Below are 15,109 nucleotides of genomic sequence, written 5' to 3' on the forward strand. Positions count from 1 at the left end.
TGTTCAGGAATTCTGAATATTATAACTGTAGCCTAGCCTAAAAACCATAGGGAGTTGTGGAAAAGATGCACATTGTATTTATCTGCCATCATTAGATGGTTAAGGGGTATTTTCATCCAGTAGCATTGTCGTAGTTTCTTTTTTCATTGGAATCATTAAATCTTCTATCCACCACTAATTTAAGACAACTATGCTAGATAAGTTGTTTCAGACTACTTTATTTAGGTGGGTTCATTTTCACTCCTCAATAGATTTTATGTATTTCTCATATGCTTCTTCACTCATTAGTTCATCTAGTTCTGAAGGGTTACTCAGTGTCATCTTGATCAGCCAACCTGCAACCAAAGAAAAGTATCTTATATTTCAAATTACCTTTTTAAAGAGTTAAATTCATTAAAAAATATAAAATAGTTTTATTTTAAATTAGCTTATATTTAGTATTATTTTGGATTTGTTTCAGATGCACAGCATAGTTGTTAGACAATCATATGCTTTTATACAGTGATCTCCCTCCTGACGTTTCGAGTACCCACCTAACATACACAATTATTACAATATTATTGATTGATTTGATTTCCTATGTTGACTATTTTGTAACTACTAACTAGTACTTCTTAATCTCTTGACTTTCTCACCCAACCCTCCAAATGCCCCTCTTCATCAGTCTGTTCTCTGTATCTGTGAGTTGGTTTCTATTTGTTTGTTCATTTATTTTATTTGTTAGATTCTACATGTTAAGTAAAATCATATAGTATTTGTCTTTCTTTGCCTGACTTATTTCACTTAACATAATATCCTCTAGGTCCATCCATGTTGTCACAAATAATAAGATTTCATTCTTTTTAATGGCAGAGTAATGTATATGTGTACCATAGCTTTTTTTATCCACTCATCTATTGATGGGCACTTGTGTAAATAATATACAATGAACATAGGGGTGCATATATTATTGAATTAAGATTTTGGGTTTCTTTGGCTATATACCCAGTAGTGCAATTGTTGGGTCATTAGGTAGTTCCATTTTTAATTTCTTGAGGAACCTCCATATTGTTTTCCATGGTGGCTGCACCAATCTTCATTCCCACAAACATTCCAATAGGATTCCCATTTCTCCACATCCTTACCAACACTTGTTTTAAAATAAATTCTTTAGTGCCTCAAAATTAATGTAATATTATTTACCTCAATGACTCATTGTTCAAGGAATTTTAAGTTTTAACATTAAGAATTAAATTAATATCCATGCATATCATTATCGAAAAGATTACAACTAGAATAGATTCCACTATAATGGATTAAGAACTGTTAGATTGTAATAAGCATCAACAAATGACACTGAATAGGGATCCAAGTATACAAGAGACTAGGTATATCTTTCATTAACAAGAGGAACACCAACACTGTTAACTACTGATGTGAAGGACATAGAAAGTAGAGAGTTAGAAGGGCGTGGTGATAGGCAACAGAGAACTACAACCTAATCCTAATTTTACCATTTATGGCTGTGTGACCTTAACAGATAAATCCTTTCTGGGCCTCATTTCATCTACAAAATGAAGAAAATTGCTACTAGCCTACCTCACTGGGTAGCTATAAAGATGAATATTTGAGAAAACTGAAAATAAATGAAATAAGTATTATTCTATTATCCCCTACATCCCAATATAGACACTTTATGTTTGAAGAAGTAAATATTTTGCAAGTGTTTAATACTAAGAACCCTGTAAAACAAGGCCATGCTTTATTTTATCAACAATGATCTTAATCAACATAACCTTAGATATTCAGCTAATCTGTGCTTTTTTTTATTAAACGCAGAACATCTCTATTTAGTACCAAAGAGTGTAAAGAGATAAAGTCAATTTGCTAAAACTTGCTTTTAACCTTAGATTAACAACTTACCATCTTCATAACAAGATTTGTTGACAAGTCCTGGATTTTCTATAAGAGCTGTATTAATTTCAGTTACTTCTCCTGACAGAGGACAATAGAGTTCACTGGCAGCTTTCACACTTTCCAAAGCACCAAACTCATCTAAATTAAGAAAATGAAAGACAATATTAAATGTCAAAAGTTAATGACCTGAATGTGCCAATATAGAAAATTGGTCACTTCAAGTTCAATCATGATAAAATTCCAAGTATCTTTATTTAAAAATAAAAGCATAGATTTTGTCATGTTTGTATCACCTATGAGAAGAATATCAGTATCCTCAATAAAGCAGACCTATTTCTTTTAGACAGAGTAAACAAATGGTGATGTATCTGAATACCAGCAGTGCTTGAATTCACTAAAACTCAATCTTCTTTCAATTTACTATGGTTCAGGAAAAAACAAACTCAGAAGATTCCAGTAGCAGTACAGTACCTCAGACCCACCTTTCTACAGATACACCAAAAACAAACAAACAAAAAACAATTATGTGAAGGATCTGTAAGATAACCAAAAGGAGAGTTAATGATTGAAAAAAAAAAAGGGGACCCAATCTGAGATCTTCTTTTATACAATGCATACACTTATAACACCATGCTATCCAAAGACCACAGTGTAATTAGAACACAAGTAGAAAACCAGTCTTATTTCTTTGAAGGGTCAAAGGATGAATTATGGGGCTGCCAAGATGGCTGGAAAATGAGGATGGAAGAGAGAAAAAGTAGTCAGCAGAAAGATCCCCAAACAACCTACAGACCCACCTGATAAAATTACCAGAGAACCTTAAAATAGCTATTATAAGCATATTAAAAGACTTCTTAAAAAAAGATCATCATAATAAGTGAACATATGGAGGAATACTTGTAAATAACTTTTTAGAACTGAAAGTAAACTACTTAAAACAAAATATCCCCTGAATGGTATACACAGCCGACTGGATATAGTAAAACAAAGGACCAGTGAATGTGAAGAATGATAATCTGAAATTAACCAATCTAAAGAACAGTTTAAAAAAAAAGGCTGGCTCTAGCTGGTTTGGCTCAGTGGATACAGCATCAGGCCTGCAGACTGAAGGGTCCCAGGTTCTATTCCTATAAAGGGCACGTGCCCAGGTTGTAAGGTTGATCTCCAGTAGGGGTGTGCAAGAGGCAGCCAGTCAGTGATTCTCATCATTGATGTTTCAATCTCTCTCCCTCTACCTTCCTCTCTGAAATCAATAAAAATATATATATTTTTAAAAGGCTGAAAAATTAATAGAGCCTTAGTCACCTATAAGACAGTATCCAGTGGTCGGAGTGAATGATGAGAATACAACATACCAAAATATTTGGTACACTAGAGGTTCGGTGCACGAAATTCGTGCACAGGCAGGGTCCTTAGGCCTGGCCAGCGATCAGGGCGAATCAGGGCCTTCCAGCTGCTAGCTGGAGCCTTCCTGCCTTCTGCCCTGCCCCCGGTGATCAGTGTACATCATAGCGGTCGAACTCCTGGTTGGTAGAACTCCTGAGGGGACAATTTGTATATTAGCCTTTTATTATATAGGATAGCCAAAATGGTGCTTAGAAGGAGATTGATGTCTTTAGCTTTTATTTAAAAGGAACATCTTTTTTGAAAAAAAATATAATTTATTGATTTTTTACAGAGAGGAAGGGAGAGAGATAGAGAGCTAGAAACTTCCATGAGAGAGAAACATCGATCAGCTGCCTCCTGCACATCTCCCAGCGGGGATGTGCCCGCAACCCAAGTACATGCCCTAGACCGGAATCGAACCCGGGACCCCTCAGTCCGCAGGCCGACGTTCTATCCACTGAGCCAAACCGGTCTTGGCTAAAAGGAACATCTTGACTATACAATCAGTCTGCAGACAGAGGTGGGTCTCTGGAGGCTTTGAGTCTTTGCCTAATCAAATTAGTCAGAAACAGCATTATACACTGTCCTGCACTGAAGATTGGGAGGCATAACAGATCTACCTAACACATACTCACAAACCCATCCAGGCAACCAAAATAGGGAGACAAAAAAACCCCCAAAATAAAACAAAACCCCAAATGAAAGAACAAGAGAATTCTCCAGAAGAAGCACTAAATGAAATGGAGATAAGAAATTTATCAGACATAGAGTTGAGAATAATGATGGCAAAGATGCTTAACAGCATGAGAAAACATGAAGAACGACATAGCACTAATAAAGAACAAAGGAAAGAACACAGTAGATTAGGGGAAGCTGAGGATTGGATTAGTAAATTAGAAGACAGGGTAGAAAAAAATCAGAGAACCAAAAAGTAAAGAATAGGACAGCTTAAGGGAGCTGTTGGGATATGTAACAATATCCACATAACAGATGTGCCAGAAGGGGAAGAAAGGGAGCAAGGGATAGAGAACGTGTTTAAAGAAACAATGGTAGAAAACTTCCCTAACTTGGTGAAGGAAAAAGTCATAAAGTTCAGGAGGCACAGAGTGTCCCCAACAGGCCATGCCCAGACACATCATAATTAAAATGCCAAAAATTAAAGACAAAGAGAGAATATGAAAGGCAGCAAGAGAAAAGCAACCATAAGGCTATCAGATGTTTTCTCACCAGAAACTCTATAAGGCCAGAAGGGAATGGCATGAAGTATTCAAGGTAATGAAAAGCAAGGATTTGAAACCAAGATTACTATATCCAGCAAGGCTATTATTCAAAACAGATGGTGATGCCTTAGCTGGTTTGGCTCAGTGGATAGAGCGTTGGCCTGCGAACTGAAAGGTCCCAGGTTCGATTCTGGTCAAGGGCACATGCCCGGGTTGTGGGCTTGATCCTCATTGGGGGACTTGCAGGAAGCAGCCGATCCACGATTCTCTCTCATTATGGATGTTTCTATCTCTCCCTCCCTCTTCCTTCCTCTCTGAAATCAATAAAAATATATTAAAAAAATAAAAAATAGATGGTGAAATAAAAAGCTTCCCAGTTAAAAAAAGGCAAAAGGCTTTTATTACCACCAAACCAGCACTGCATGAGTTGCTAAAGGGACTGCTATAATGAGAAGAATAAAGAGACAGTGAAACATAGGCATAAATAATTAAAATGGCAATAAATAAATACCCATCCTATATAATAGAGGTAATATGCAAATTGACCATCATTCCAACACACAAAGATGGCCACCCCCATGTGGTCACAAGATGGCCTGCAAGGGAGGGCAGTTGGGGGAAACCAGGCCTGCAGGGGAGGGCAGTTGGAGGCGACCAGGCCTACAGTGGAGGGCAGTGGTGGGGGACCAAGCCTGCAAGGGAGGGCAGTTGGGGGGGACCAGGATGGCAGGGGAGGGCAGTTGGGGGTTACCAGGCCTGCAGGGGAGGGCAGTTAGGGGTGACCAGGCCGGCAAGGGAGGGCAGTTGGGGGCAACCGGGCCGGCAAGGGAGGGCAGTTGGGGGCAACTGGGATGGCAAGGTAGGGCAGTTGAGGATGACCAGGCCAGCAGGGGAGCAGTTAGGCATTGATCAGGCTGGCAGGGGGGTGGTTAGGGGGTAATCAGGCTGGCATCAGAAGCGGTTAGGGGCAATCAGGCAGGCAAGCAGTTGGGAGCCAGCAGTCCTGGATTGTGAAAAGGATGTCCAATTGCCCAGTGGGATCGGGCCTAAATGTGCAGTTGGATATCTCCCGAGGGGTCCCAGATCGGAGAGGGTGCAGTCTGGGCTGAGGGACACCCCCCCTCCCATGCATGAATTTCATGCACTGGACCTCTTGTCTATATATATATATAAAAGCCAAAGCGACAATCTGACCGGTAGTTATGATGTGCAATGACCACCAGGGGGAAGAAGCTCTGACTGGTAGCTATGATGTGTACAGACCATGAGGGGGCAGATGCTCAATGCAGGAGCTGCTGAGCGACCTCTCGCACTCTGGGACCCCTTGGGGGATGTCAGACTGCCAGTTTCGCCCTGATCCCTGCAGGCTAGGCCAAGGAACCCCACTTGCCAGAGGGACACCGCTCACTCTGCAGACATCCTTCGAGCCCCAGCGACACCCCACCAGCGCGGGAGGTTGGCTCCAGGGTGTGTCCGGCCCGTCTCACCCAGTCCCACGCCGCTGGCCACCTTTTAATTAATTTCTTTTGAATGTGCACGAATCCATGCACCAGACCTCTAGTCAATAATAACCTTAAATGTAAATGGATTAAATGCTCCAATCAAAAGACATAGGATTGCTGAATGGATACAAAAATATGACCCAATTATACCCTGTCTACAAGAGACCCACCTTAAAACAAAAGACTCAGGATGAGAGTGAAGGGATGGAAATTTTCCATGCAAATGGAAACGAGCAGGGCATTCCACAAAACTATAAAGGTCACTACTTAAAACTAAAGGTATTGATCCAACAAGAGGATATAACCCTGGTAAACATATATGCACCCAATATAGGAGCACCTAAATACATAAAAAAACTTCTGGAAGACTTTAAGGGAGAGACCAACAGCAATACAGTCATAGTAGGGGACTTTCACATCCCACTGACTTTACTGGATAGATAGATCTTCCAGACAAAAAAATTAACAAGGAAATAGTAACTTTAAGGGACACATTGGATCAGATGGATTTAATTGACATTTATAGAATATTTCACCCCAAAGCTGTAGAATATACATTCTACTCAAGTGCACATGGGTCATGCACATTCTCAAAGATCACATGTTAGGACACAAACAAGTCTATACAAATTCAAGAAGATTGAAATCATATCAAGCATCTTCTCAGATCATAATGGAATGAAATTAGAAATCAACTACAGTAAAAACACTCAAAAACATTCAAATACATGGAGGCTAAAGAACATTTATTAAACCATGAATGGGATACCAATGAGATCAAGAAAGAAATTAAAAACTTCCTGGAAGCAAATGAAAACAAACGTACAACAACCCAAAATTTCTGAGACATAGCAAAAGCAGTCCTGAGAAGGAAGTTCATAGCATTATAGGCCTACTTCAAAAAATAAGAAAAATCAATAATAAACTACAGCTTACAGAATTAGAAAGAGAACAACCAGAAAAGCCCAGAGTAAGTAGAAGGAAGGAAATAATAAAGATTAGAGCAGAAATAAATGGCAGAGAGACTAGAAAAACAATACAAAAGATCAATGAAAACAAGAGCTGGTTCTTTGAAACGATATACAAGATTGATGTACCTTTAGCCAGGCTAATCAAGAAACAGAGAGGAGCCCTAACCAGTTTGGCTTAGTGGACAGAGCGTCGGCCTGTGGACTCAAGGGTCCCAGGTTCGATTCCAGTCAAGGGATGTGCCTTGGTTGCAGGCACATCCCCAGGAGGGGGTGTGCAAGAGGCAGCTGATCGATGTTTCTTTCTCATCGATGTTTCTAACTCTCTATCCCTCTCCCTTCCTCTCTGTAAAAAATCAATAAAATATATTAAAAAAAAAAAAAAGAAACAGAGAGGAACCAAATAACTAAAGTCAGAAACAAAAGCAGTGATGTAACAATTGGCACCACAAGTGAAGTAACAATTGGCACCATAGTAAGAAAATACTATGAACAACTATATGCCAACAAATTGGATGATGTGGATGTCATGGACAAATTCCTAAAAAATAGTCTTCCAAAAGCAAATCAAGAAGAATCAGAAAACGTGAATAGGCCAATAACAAATCAATGATTCTCTCTCATCCTTGATGTTTCTATCTCTCTCCCTTCCTCTCTAAAACCAATAAAAATATATATATATATTTTTAAAAAGCTTATCATATAAAAAGCTTAAAGGAATGAAAAGGTAAAACCACAAGCTATGACAAAATATTTACAAAATATATATCTGATAAAGGATTTGTATCTAGAATATATAAAGAATGCCTAGCTCTGGCAAGTGTTGCTCAGTGGTTAGAGTGCCAGCCCATGCATAGAAAGGTCTCAGGTTTGATTCCTGGCCCCAGTTGGGGCCGTTGGGGCACATGCAGTAGGCTATCAATTGATGTTTTTTCTCACATCAATGTTTCTGTCTGTCTCTCTCCTTCCCACCCTCCCTTCCATTGTCTCTAAAATCAATGGAAAAATATCCTCCTATGAGGATAAACAAACAAAAAGAATGCCTAAAAGTCAATGGTAAAAAAACCCCCACAAAAAACGAAATTGGTAAAAGACTTGACTAGAGACTTCACAAATAAAGATGTTAGTAAAAAGCACAAAGTTGCTCAACAATAATGTTCCTGAGGAAATTCAAGCTTAAACCACAATGAGATCTATAGCTTCTGGAAAACTGAGTCTCATATTGTTGATGAGAATGTAGAATAGTACAAACATGGAAAACTGGCAGTTTCTTATTAAGTTAAACATATACCTACACTATGAGCCAGAAATACTACTCCTGTATGTACTTACCCAAGAGAAGTGAGTACATATATTCACAAAAAGAGACATACAAAACAGTGTATAGTAGCTTTATTCATGATAACTCGCAACTAGAAATAACACGAAAATCCATCAACAGGAGAAAGGATAAAAATGTGTCTATTCATACAGTGGGACACTCTTCAGCAACTAAAAACTGAACGACTGCCCAGCTGGAGTAGCTCAGTGGTTGAGCGTCAACCTTTGAACCAGAAGGTTACTGTTCAATTCCTGGTCAGGGCACATGCCATGTTGAGGGCTTAATCCCTAGTGGGTGGTGCACAGGAGGCAGCTGATCAGTGATTTTCTCTCATCATTGACGTTTCTATCTATCTCTCTCCCTTCCTCTCTGAAATCAATAAAAAAAACTGATCAACATGAATGCATATCAAAAATCATGACATTGGATAAAAGAAATCAGACAATTGGGAAGATTCATGCAGTATGCCACTGGATTGTATACTTAAGATCTATGTATTTGCATATGTATCAATTTAAAAATACATTTTGTAGAAAGTTTTAAAAAGGCATTTTTAAGTTAAGTATGTTACCAGCATATTTATATTAGTAGAATTTTTTAATGCACAAAAAGGCTCATGACACTCACTTACTATAAAGAGATGTTCTGAAACTTATGGTCTGCTTGAGTAGCAAAGTGGGTACAGTAAATAAAAGAACTTGAGAAAATGAGAACTGTGCGTTGTTGTATAGAAAAAAACATCATTAACCACACTGGGGGTTTTACTATGACATCAGAAATGGTTTCTAGGAAGCCCTTCAAAAAGAGGGATGTGACTGACCAGGATGTTGAGAGACAGGAAGCAGAAAAATATCAAACAAGATAAATGTTGGGGAAAGTTTAAGCAGAAAGAGAGATGGCCAATACTGTCAAAGATACTTACATTATGCTACAGTTCATTTAATACTATAACTCTATGAAGTAGATACTATTATTATCCTAACTTATAGATGAGACCTAGATTATGTTTGTTCCTCAAAATCACACAGCTAATACATTGTGAAACCAGGCTTGAAAATCAGATTCTGACCCCTTTTAGCTCATATGCTTTACTACCTCAAAGAAAAGCAGATTTTACTTTTTAAACTTAATAGGCCTCAATATGAATATGTGGAGTGGAGAGCAAAGAGGCTAACACCCATTTCCCTCTACTTCTTCCTACCTTCCATTATGATGTCTAAAAATGCTCATTTTCTCTTTGCCATCATCCCTACAACTAGGGGTGGCAAATATAACCCATATCTGGCTAATGAGATATAAGAGAATAAAAATGAAAGCCTGTCCATCTCTTCCTGCTTTTGGACATTGTCATTTGAGAATGTGACAATGTTTAAGATTTTGCTGCCATGTTGTGAACTGTGACACATTGAGGGAGAAAAAGTACTAAAAAATGTCATGTCCTTCACTGAGCCACTCGACCAATCCTCTCTTCACCTATGTCCAGACTATTTATACTAGTATAAGATATAAATCCCTACCCCCAGGCAGGGTGGCTTTGTTGGTTGAGCATCGTCCCGTGCACCAAAGGGTTTCCAGTTCAACTTCCAGTCAAACAACTGATATTTCTCTCCCTCTCCCTTCCTTGCTCTTTTAAGTTTCCTGTTACTTGAGTGAAAAGCACTCTAATTGATCCTGGGTGCATAGAAGTTATTCAAGCCCTGGCCAGTGGTGTGTAAGAGAGGCAACTGATCTCTCTCTCTCTCTCTCTCTCTCTCTCTCTCTCTCTCTCTCTCTTCCTCTTCCTCCCTCCCTCTTACCCCCCTTACCCCCCTCTGAAATCAGTGGAAACATCCTCTGGTGAAGATTTTTAAAAAAGTTATTATTCAAGGTAAAGGTTAGGTAAAGAAAATTTATGGCATGAATGATGACAAACCAAGGTAAGAAAAATACTCACCTTGCTTGTTTAATTTTGTCCCAATTTCAGGCAGACTACAGTAAACAACATCTCCCAATGCTTCCTAAAAACAAACAAAAAAACTCTAAGAAATATAATTAAACCTCCTAATAGGAGCAAGCCAAACACCGAATCCCCTGTAATTTCAGATAGTTGCACAAATTTTACATTTGATGGGCCACATTTTTTGTGTTTTTTCTTACAACCCTTTAAAACACAAAACTATTCTTGGCTCAGGACCTACAAAGAAACAGGCCACTAGCTGGACTTCCCACAGCCATAGTGACTGGTTACAAACCATATATCCTCCAAAAGATTACTATCTTCCCTGAGAAGAATCACACTTCGCATTTTTTCACTTCTGCAGCCATTTCTCCCTCAGCATTTGCTTAAATCCTACCCATTAATTCTTCAACGCATAGTCACATGCCTTTGAAGACCTTGACTCCAATAAGAAATTATCTCTCCATCACATTACCACCCACTTCACCACTCAGGTTATCCATCTTGTAATGTTTTGTATGTCATTTTCCATGTAGGTAATTACACTCATAGATAAATTCCAGGAGGTATGGACACTACACAATATTTCACAAGCACCCTGTATTGGACTTCAGTAGGTACACAGATATACCAATGAAGATATATTTGTCATTGACTTTCAATACCTGATATTCCAACATTTCTATAAAATATTTTATATTTCCATCAGTTAACATCCCCTTTCCTCATAGTGCCTCACCTCCCAGAGATCCAGTTTACAATTATTAACTGGTGCCGCCATTTGACTTAACGTTTTCTTTTACACAATATTTCAAATATGGGATCAATGGGAACAGGGGAGTTAATAGAGAAATAGATAGGCTAAATAAAAGGTTTCCCTCTGCGTAATCTGTGCCAATCTAGGTTTTTCCCTCTTCAGCTCCCCTGGTCATGTGTGTATCACTGTATCCACAGAACACTTTCAACACTCTACCCTTTTGCTGCTTCTTTCCTTATCTACCCCAATATGAAACGAACACATTTCTTTCTTGAATAAGTTTTGTTTCCTACCTTCAATTTTAAATGTTAACCTTTCAATATCTCTAACACTACATACTCCCCTAACCAAATTATGTTTTTCACTTGTTTCACTTATGATTGATGTTTCTCTAAGGGCCTGTAAAGGGCCCTAAATACTAAGGGCAGAATAAACAAATTTTAAAAGACAGAGACAACCCAATTTAGGTGAGAGCAGACTATTTTAACTATTTCGAGACAATCCAATACCTGTGCAAAATTGCTGATTCCCACTGTTCCAATACCATTTTCTGTTGTTATCCATTCATGTTTCTCTGTGAATTTACGCACTAAAATAGAAGACCAATATTTCAGAAAAGCAGTAGCATCACTTCTTATAATGCATTTTTTATATCAATGTTGTCAAAAGGCAAAACTTTTCCAGTATTTGGTCTGACTTATTGACATTGCCTTTCAATAGTACATGCCCTGGAAAAAATGATCGCAACTAGATGGGGGTTCGATTCCGGTCGGGGGCATGTGCCTTGGTTGCGGGCACTTCCCCGGTGGGGGATGTGCAGGAGGCGGCTGATTGATGTTTCTCTCTCATCGATGTTTCTGGCTCTCTATCTCTCTCCCTTCCTCTCTGTAAAAAATCAATAAAATATATTTAAAAAAAAAAATAACTTGCCTTTTTAGAGTTGACCTAAGACAGCTTCCCTGCAAGTTGGTTGCTTGCAGGCAAAGTGGAATCTTATAGGAATGAAATTGACCTAGTAAATTACAACTTAAATAAGTTCTTAAAATTCCATTTTAATGGAATTCAGCCCTGTGTGGAAGAAATAGGCTACCATCATTTAAAGAAGCAAACTATAAGATAACTCAACAGTCACCTCAGAGCTAAGCCATGAACAGGTGGAAAGTTAAGTTCTATTGATCTTTCATTGGAAAGGTTAGCCCTTGGCTTTCTTTATGAGTTTCTCTTGAAAGATATGGTCGCCTTAGCCGGTTTGGCTCAATGGATAGAGTGTCGGCCTGCAGACTGAAGGGTCCCGCATTCGATTCTCATCAAGGGCACATGCTGGGATTGCAGGCTCGATCCCCAGTGTGGGGGGTGCAGAAGGCAGCCAGCCAATCAATGTCTCTCTTATTTCAATCTCTCTCTCCCTCTCCCTTCCTCTCTGAAATCAATAAAAAAAGTTTATTAAAAAAAAAGATATGGACAAATATTCAACAATTCCTGGAAGAAAGATTGACCAAAATTTAAGATATGAAAAAAATAATTTAGGCTTTAATGTTAAAAGTACTTGCTTTAAGAAATAAGTAATTTAAAAAATATATATATATATATAAAACCTTCCAAAATGAAGTAATTTTTCCAAAAATAATGCACCAGAAGTGAACTGGAAAATGGTTCATTAATTCCAATATTTTAAAGTAAGCCTTACTGGTTCACTCTTCTCCCTTACCCAAAGATAGTTGTACTTAAAACAGCATTAAATTGCTTTGATTATACAGCTCTGATGTGCAACAGAATGTAAATAAAGTATAGCTTATTCCTTTCTTTTCCCCTTAGCATTAAAAAGCTTTTAATTTTATATTCTTCAGTGGAAAAGTTGCAAAATCTGTCACAAAGGAATTTGCTTTACTTTGTTCCACTTCAAATAACTGAATGCTTCAGTCTAGCTAATCCTTCTATTAAAAAGCTTACGATTTGGCCTCGATGGTGTGCTCAGTGGTTAGAGCGTTGGCCCACTGATTGAAGGGTCCTGGGTTCGATTGCCAGTTAAGGGCATGTACCTCAGTTGCAGGTTCAATCCCTGGCCCCAGTGGGGGCTTGAGTTTGGGAGGCAGCCAATCCACGTGTGTCTGTATCCCATCATCCCTTTCACTCTCTGTAAAAGTCAATGGAAAAAATATCTTCATTCCTCCAGTGAGGACTTAAAAAAAAAAAAGTTTAAGGTTTATACTTGATGTCCTTCCTGACTGCAACACTGTCCCACTTTTCACTTTTTCTTGACTATTTCGTAGTTCAGTTTAGAAGCTCTTTCCTGCCACAAGTCCAGTCTAGCCCTTCAAGACTGGGTTCCTGGGCCCATCCAGCACATTCCCATAGCACTCTGCACTACTCTCCTCTCACCATAACCCCAAACACACTCATAGAACTTAACATACTACAGATATAGCCCATTTATCAATTTTCCCCAGGAAGGTAGATTATAAGTGCAAAGCAAACAAGTGCAGAGTTTACTTTATTTGTACTCACATTTCTAAACAATGCTGGGCATATAGTAAACTCTTAAAAATTGGAGTGAAGTAATTTTTAAAAGTTTAAGTAATAGGGATTCTGAGCAAAATATCTAATATATAATTATTTGGCTACAACACTGAATTCTCCCTATCATTCTCTTACAACTCTAGAACAGGTTGTTTAAAACTAACATACCTTTTAAAAGGCTAGAGAACTATAAATATGACTTCTCTGAAACTATTGTCCTGATTTTGGCCTTACCATCTTACCTAATTGTAAAGATAATCTTAAGAATAAGATGGCTCTCACATTCAATTTAGCAACTGAGCAAGCAAAAGTTTAGAGGAAGAGGCAGCAACATTACTAAGCTAAATGTGCCTAGGTCCACTTGACTTCAAGTCCATTTAAGCCTTTTTTCTAGGCCAGGCTATTTAGGTTCAATGATTAGTAGAATTCTTTAACCCTTAGCCCAACAGGAAAAAAGTGGACAGGAGATTATGTAAATAATTACTTTCTTACTGAGCTTTGAGCCTCAGAAAATTAGGCGTTTTGAGTAAACTATGAAAGGTTTGTATTTCCCTTCTTTCAAAGTCACTAGGCAGATAAAATATATTAACACCGGTCAATTTTTTGCTGTTTATTTAATTCAATGAACTAAAATGTAATTACATTTATCAAATACTTACTATGTGCCAGGCTTTATGTACAACAGTTACATTACTATTATTTCACCCTCCCAACAACTCTGTGAGGTAAGACTATCATTTCCATTTTCCTGATGAGGGACACTGACTCAAAGTTTTGCTCGCTTTAACTAATAAAAATCTAGATCCAGTGTTTTCACTTCAATTAATGCTCTTGCTTTAATTTTACTTTAGTGTTACTGATATGATCCGTAGAGCAAACTAAAAGCCTATTATTAGTCGCCACTTTTAGGGTCCACGATGCCCACAAATGAGATAACCTAAGGTCAAGAAGCTTAGGGGCACTGGCCGGATTTTCCAGGAGCCAGCGGTAGACTCCTGCCCCGGACACTGCGATCACGCGTGCTCCAGGCTCCCTCCCCACCCCCCTCCCGCCTCCCTAACCTGCAGAACAAAGGCTGCGGTGTCAGCCACGCCACTTAGGGAGGGGAGGAGGGGCCGCACAATTAGAGATCCCAGCGAAAAAGAAGTGTGCTCAGGAGTCGCGTGGCTTGCTAGACCCTGGCGATCGGCAACCGGGACTTGAGATAAGGATCAGGCGAGGGGGGAAGCGTCCCAGCTCACCCCCACCCGAGGCAGCCCAGCTTGCCCCACGTGCCCACTCAAAGCTTACCCAACAGCAGATTGGGACCAGTGCGCAGCGTCCGGATGGCGCCCGCCCTCAGGCCCCAGGGCTGCATCGGGTGCCCACGCGGTCCGCATGGCCCTTGCGGCTCCGAGCGCCATGTTCGCTAGAGGAGTTGCGGCACTGCTCCAAGGCCGCCCTGGGGGTTGAGGCGGGAGCAGGGGCAGCCTTGGAGCGAAGGTGGCCCGCACGCGGGGGCGGAGCCTGGAAGTGCAGGGGGCGGGGTTTGGTAGGGCGACGCGTAGGGCGTGAACTTGCTGAAGGTCCTCAAGCCCGGAAGGGGCAGCAGGAGAGGGAAGAGGAC

General features: G+C 39.5%; 1 protein-coding gene across 1 annotated transcript; it reads right to left on the reverse strand.

Moving 5' to 3' along the window:
* Positions 1-202: 202 nt before the first annotated feature.
* On the reverse strand, positions 203-15,109 carry GCSH (glycine cleavage system protein H (aminomethyl carrier)). The gene is made up of 5 exons (XM_006754457.2): positions 14,794-15,109; positions 11,496-11,575; positions 10,227-10,290; positions 1,903-2,034; positions 203-335 (listed from the first exon to the last, which is right to left on the reverse strand). Exons 1-5 carry the CDS (start codon positions 14,858-14,860, stop codon positions 238-240), a joined length of 441 nt encoding a protein of 146 aa, XP_006754520.1. The 5' UTR covers positions 14,861-15,109; the 3' UTR covers positions 203-237.

This window comes from Myotis davidii, unplaced genomic scaffold (assembly GCF_000327345.1).
Source record: "Myotis davidii unplaced genomic scaffold, ASM32734v1 scaffold391, whole genome shotgun sequence".
Classification (NCBI taxonomy): Eukaryota; Metazoa; Chordata; class Mammalia; order Chiroptera; family Vespertilionidae; genus Myotis; species Myotis davidii.

Bases quoted from the DNA above. Each gene is read 5' to 3' on its own strand.
- GCSH (XM_006754457.2), bottom strand. From the start codon at position 14,860: ATGCAGCCCTGGGGCCTGAGGGCGGGCGCCATCCGGACGCTGCGCACT. The intron at 10,291-11,495 runs GTATTGGATTGT...GTTTGTTTTTAG, and splicing joins GAATCAGCAATTTTGCACAG to GAAGCATTGGGAGATGTTGT. The intron at 336-1,902 runs GTAAGTTGTTAA...CTTTGGTTGCAG, and splicing joins CAAATCTTGTTATGAAGATG to GTTGGCTGATCAAGATGACA.